General features: G+C 48.3%; 1 protein-coding gene across 1 annotated transcript; it reads right to left on the minus strand.

The window, feature by feature from the left end:
* Positions 1–185: 185 nt before the first annotated feature.
* Positions 186–988, minus strand: LOC124651483 (protein LURP-one-related 8-like). The gene has a single exon (XM_047190572.1). The coding sequence runs from the start codon at positions 986–988 to the stop codon at positions 299–301; it is 690 nt and encodes a 229-aa protein (XP_047046528.1). The 3' UTR covers positions 186–298.
* Positions 989–6,361: the final 5,373 nt, after the last annotated feature.

Consider the following 6,361-nt stretch of genomic DNA (forward strand, 5'->3'; position numbering starts at 1 on the left):
GGCTGTGCAATGTGCCACAGTTTCCCTGATGTTTACTATAGCTGACTTCATAACATCTAACTCATCGTTAACTATAAGATTTAAGATATGTGCACAACAACGCATATGCAGCGAAGTACCTTCCAAAGGGAGCATCCTTAATTTTCTCCGTCTAAATAAAATGTCCAGATTTTAATCATCTGTTTTGAGGGCAGGGCACCTAAAACTGTGCTCACACCGACACGTGGGGCCAGTAGCTTTCCCCTTGCGAAGATCCATGATTTTAATCACCAGCTAGTCAGCTACTACTCCTGCTGTCCTACGCCGTCCAGCTTCTGGGCAGCAGCGACGTCCGCGGCGAGGCGCCGCCGAACATCTGGTCCAGGGCGATGACGACGCCCATGGACAGCGCTGCGCCCATACGGTGGTCCGCCACCACCAGCCGGAACACGTCGTCCCCCACCGACTCCTTCCGCTGCACCTCCGCCGCCGAGGCGCCCCCGCGAGCGTCCCGAACCGCGCAGCTCCGCCGGCCGTACGATCCATCCACCACGTACGCCACCGCCTCGGCATACGACGACGAGGAGGATCCCAGAGGCGTGATGTGCGCGAGCGTCTTGTCGGACGCTCGGCGGTGGAGGCCGACGTGGTGGCGGCGCACGGAGAGAAGCGGCTTCGTGCCCGCGGCGCCTGCGTCGCCCTCGTATAGCACCCAATGCTCCGCAAGGCTCAGGCTCAGCTTGATCTTGCGACGTACGGTGAGGAGAGGCTTCCCGGCGGCGTCCATAAGAACAACATCCTCAGCACGGCGGCGGCTTCTGGAGGAGGAACCGTAGCGGTCGACCCGGAAGGCGAGGCCGCCGGTGGAGTCGAAGACGGTGAAGCCGTCGCAGTTGAAGAGCAGCGACTTGCGCCACACCGTCAGCACCGTGGGCTGCTGCTGCTCCTCCTCGACGACGGCTCCAGCCGGCGACTCTCGAACGACCACGTTGGGGTGTACCTTTGCCATCTAGTTAGCTCCTCTTTCGTTTCGATCTTTTCTTCCTAGCTTAGATTAGCTCGGTCGATCTGATGTACAGATGTGATGTTTGGAGGTGAGAAGAGAGATGGAGAATGAAGAGAGCAGGGATAGGCAGGGTGGATTTATATACCAGCTAGAGTCGTTGGACGGGATGAAATAAGCTGAGGTGGAGCACGCATGCCTTGTCTTAGCTAGGTGGGGATACTTGTCAGCTTAATCGAGTTTTCCTCGAGTCTGTTTTGTCACTCCACAATAATGAACCAGACATTGGCACATTTTTATCCTTAAAGTTGTGTAACTTGGTCGATCCAGAAATAACAAACGAGTATCAAGAGATAATAAATCTTGCTGTATTCTTTCCCATTTGTTCTTGTTATTGGATATGACGGGCCAGGGATCCAGGAATCATCATCAGGAAGTAGACGGGCGGCTGGCCGGCCGTGCAAGGAATTTATTCCTGACCTAGCTAGCCGCACCGATCGACTTAATTCGATCACTTTGTAATCTTGTCAAAGTTTAGACTGATAAAGTCGAAACGATATGGTCCATAGTGGAATGCTGCGGCAATGAAGGAAAGTTGTATACCTTGCCTCCAAAGCAAGGGTCCTCAAACATCGCATGTTCCACCTCAGATGTGTTTTGTTTAGATACAGATGTTCTGTGTAGATATATTTTTATCTAGATAAAATTGCGTCAATTAATTTAAAATAGAGTGAATACTTATGTGAGCATATGTGACTCATTTCGTAGATTTTTAATCTAGAATGTATTAAATGTCAAGAAAATAAATACATTTACTTCATAGGATTAACATTAAATTTCTTATTTTCAAAAAGGAGAAGCCCGGGCCTATAGTTGAATTTCTCGTATCAGTGTGTATATGTAAAATTACATACATGTTCCATGATATAGCATGTTTTTGCCAAGCCATTTTAGCTTGCCATAAGGTTTTAGATGAAGTATTTCACCTAACGATTAGTAATATTTGCTGCCGGGTCAATCGATCGATAGGCCCAGACACTAGTAGAAAAAGAGGCTTCCGTCCAGCCCCATTAGTCGCCAAAATATAGGAACCGCGACTAATGGGGTCTTTAGTCGCGGTTCGGGAGGCGAACCGCGACTAAAGACCTGGGCCCAGCGCGCTCGGTGGCCAGCTGGTGGACGGGAGGGGCTTTAGTCGCGGTTGGCCTGGCCAACCGCGACTAAAGGCCCATCCCTATAAAAGGACCTCAGCTCACTGCACTTAGCCATTTGGTGCCACTTCTCTTCACAAACTTCACAAGGGGGTGTTAGGTTTGCTTTTGGTTCCTCTTATGCACACAAGGTGTTTCATGAAATGCCCCAAGAGCATGAAACAAACATGATATGAAGTGTCGGAGCCACACTTGAGCTTCCTCATTTATTTTTTCCTCCTCGATCGCGGTTAGCAACTTGAACCTTTCATGTGTCATTGATAAAATATGCATGTGTGTAGTTCATTGTTTAATTTCTATTGTTTGTAGCTAGTTAGTTTAACAAATGCATGATGGTTAATTATATATTTTATATTATAATAATGCGGATGAATCGGCAATGGATGTACGGTAACCGACTCTCCGGCGAGTTCATTACGGGTTTGAAAGATTTCCTCGTAGTGGCTAATGCGAACAAGCAGTGGGGGTTTTGTTATCTGTCCATGTGTTGCCCGTAAGAATCGAAGGGTTACTCTTCCTCAAGAGACGTTCACATGCACCTGCTTCGGCAGGTTTCATGCCAAGCTATAATTGTTGGACCAAGCATGGAGAAAGAGGGGTTATAATGGAAGAAGATGAAGAAGGGGATGATTTCATCGATGAAAACTATCTTGATCATTTCGGAGATACTTTCATGGAGGATGTCGAAGGTGGGGAAGGTGAAGGGAAGGTGAAGGTGAAGGGGAAGGTGAAGAAGAGGCACGTGATGAGCCCGCTGATGATCTTGGCTCGACCATTGCCGATGCACGGAGAGGCTGCGAAACCGAAAAGGAGAGGAAGAATTTGGATCGCATGTTAGAGGATCACAAAAAGTAGTCTGTACCCTGGATGCGATAATGGTCTGAAAAAGTCTGGGCTGCACACTAGATTTGCTGAAATGGAAGGCACAGGAAGGTCTATCCGACTCGGGATTTGAAAATTTGCTGAAAATGATGAAGAATATGTTTCCAAAGAATAACGAGTTGCCCTAAGCAAAGACGTACGAAGTAAAGAAGGTTGTCTCGCCCTCTAGGTTTAGAGGTTCGAAGACACATGCATGCATTAACGATCGCATCCTCTACCGCGGTGAATACGAGAATTTGAATGAATGCCCGATATGACCGCCGATACGTCTCCAACGTATCGATAATTTCTTATGTTCCATGCCACATTATTGATGTTATCTACATGTTTTATGCACACTTTATGTCATATTCGTGCATTTTCTCGGAACTAACCTATTAACAAGATGCCGAAAGGCCGCTGTCGTTTTCTCGTCGTTTTTGGTTCCGTAAAGGCTGTTCGGGCAATATTCTCGTAATTGGACGAAATCAACGCCAAACCTCCTATTTTTCCCGAAGGCTCCGAACACCGAAGAAGAGTCGAGAGGGGCCGGGGGCCACCACACCACATGGCGGCGCGGGCCGTACCCCGGCCGCGCCGGCCTAGGGTGTGGCGCCCTGTGTGCCCCCCCGCGCCGCCTCTTCGCCTATAAAACCCCTTTCGACCTAAAAACGCAAGCACCAATTGACGAAACTCCGGAAAGACTCCGTGGGCGCCGCCGCCATCGCGAAACTCCAATTCGGGGGACAGAACTCCGTTCCGGCACCCGCCGGAGCGGGGAAGTGCCCCTGAAGGCTTCTCCATCGACACCGCTGCCATCTCCACCGCCATCTTCACCACCGCCGTCTGCTCCCATGAGGAGGGAGTAGTTCTCCATCGAGGCTCGGGGCCGTACCGGTAGCTATGTGGTTCATCTCTCTCCTATGTGCTTCAATACAATAATCTCATGAGCTGCCTTACATGATTGAGATTCATATGAGTTTTGTATCACAATTCATCTATGTGCTACTCTAGTGATGTTATTAAAGTAGTTCTATTCCTCCCGCACGTGTGTAAAGACGACAGTAGTGTGCACCGTGTTAGTACTTGGTTTATGCTATGATCATGATCTCTTGTAGATTGCGAAGTTAACTATTGCTATGATAATATTGATGTGATCTATTCCTCCTACATATGCATGAAGGTTACGGTGTGCATGCTATGTTAGTACTTGGTTTAGTCCTTTGATCTATCTTACACTATAAGGTTACTTAAACATGAGCATTATTGTGGAGCTTGTTAACTCCGGCATTGAGGGTTCGTGTAATCCTACGCAATGTGTTCATCATCCAACAAAAGTGTAGAGTATGCATTTATCTATTCTCGTTATGTGATCAATGTTGAGAGTGTCCACTAGTGAAAGTGTAATCCCTAGGCCTTGTTCCTAAATATCGCTATCGCTACTTGCTTACCGTTTTATCTGCATTACTCGCTGCAATACTACCACCATCAACTACACGCCAGCAAGCTATTTTCCGGCACCGTTGCTACTTATTCATACCACCCGTATTTCACTATCTCTTCGCCGAACTAGTGCACCTATTAGGTGTGTTGGGGACACAAGAGACTTCTTGCTTTGTGGTTGCAGGGTTGCATGAGAGGGATATCTTTGACCTCTTCCTCCCCGAGTTCGATAAACCTTGGGTGATCCACTTAAGGGAAAACTTGTCGTCGTTCTACAAACCTCTCGCTCTTGGGGGCCCAACACCGTCTCACAGGAAAGGAGGGGGAACGTAGACATCAACCGCATTGCGTTATAAGATCGGAGGCGATGACCCCTGGTGACGATGTTGAGGGCGAGAAACCCAGGAAGAGGGTTCCCGCCAAGGTGATGTGGTATGCTCCTATAATACCACGGTTGAAACGTCTGTTCAGGAACAAAGAGCATGCCAAGTTGTGGCGATGGCACAAAGAGGACCGTAAGTCGGACGGGGAGTTGAGACACCCCGCAGATGGAACGCAATGGAGAAAGATCGACAGAGAGTTTAAAGATTTTGCAGATGACGCAAGGAACATAAGATTTGGTCTAAGTACGGATGGCATGAATCCTTTTGGCGAGCAGAGCTCCAGCCATAGCACCTGGCCCGTGGCTCTATGCATCTACAACCTTCCTCCTTGGTTGTGCATGAAGCGGAAGTTCATTATGATGCCAGTGCTCATCCAAGGTCCGAAGCAACCCGGTAACGACATCGATGTGTACCTAAGGCCATTAGTTGATGAACTTTTACAATTGTGGGGCAGACCTGGTGTCCGTGTGTGGGATGAGCACAAAGAAGAGGAATTTGACCTACGAGCGTTGCTTTTCGTAACCATCAACGATTGGCCTCGCTCTTAGTAACCTTTCGGGCGTACAAATAAGGGATACAATGCATGCACGCACTGCTTAAATGAGACTGAAAGTGTACATTTGCCAAATTGTAAGAAGAACGTGTACCTGGGGCATCGTCGATTTCTTCACAAAAATCATAACGTAAGAAAGAAAGGTAAGCATTACAACGGCAAGGCGGATCACCGCCGAAGCTCCGCGGAACGCACCTGGTGCTGAGGTATCCGATATGGTCAAGGATTTGAAAGTCATCTTTGGAAAGGGTCCTGCCGGACAATCAGTTCCGAAGGGAGCTGACGGGCACGCACCCATGTGGAAAAAGAAATCTATATTTTGGGAGCTAGAATATTGGAAAGTCTTAGATGTCCGCTCTGCAATCGACGTGATGTATGTTACGAAGAATATTTGCGTGAACCTGCTAAGCTTCTTGGGCGTGTATGGGAAGACAAATGATACAAAGGAAGCACGGCAGGACCAAGCAACGTTTGAAAGACCCCGATGACCGGCATCCCGAATGGTTTCAAGGTCGTGCCGCCTACGCTCTTACCAAAGAAGAGAAGGTCATCTTTTTTGAATGCCCGAGCAAGTATGAAGGTCCCGTCGGGATTCTCATCCAATATAAAGGGAATAATAAACATGGCGGAGAAAAAGTTCAAAAACCTCGAAGTCTCACGACCGCCACGTGATTATGACGCAATTGCTTCCGATTGCTTTGAGGGGCTCCTGCCGGAAAATGTTCGAGTGGCCATTGTGAAGCTATGTGCATTCCTCAATGCAATCTCTCGTAAGGTAATCAATCCGAAGTTCTACCACGGTTACGTGAACGATGTGGTCCAATGTCTTGTCGCTTCGAGTTGGTGTTCCCGCCATCCTTCTTCAATATTATGACGCACCTCCGGTTCACCTAGTCGAAGAGATTTCCATTCTCGGTCCCGTATTTCT

Source organism: Lolium rigidum, chromosome 5 (genome assembly GCF_022539505.1).
Source record: "Lolium rigidum isolate FL_2022 chromosome 5, APGP_CSIRO_Lrig_0.1, whole genome shotgun sequence".
NCBI classification, from domain to species: domain Eukaryota; kingdom Viridiplantae; phylum Streptophyta; class Magnoliopsida; order Poales; family Poaceae; genus Lolium; species Lolium rigidum.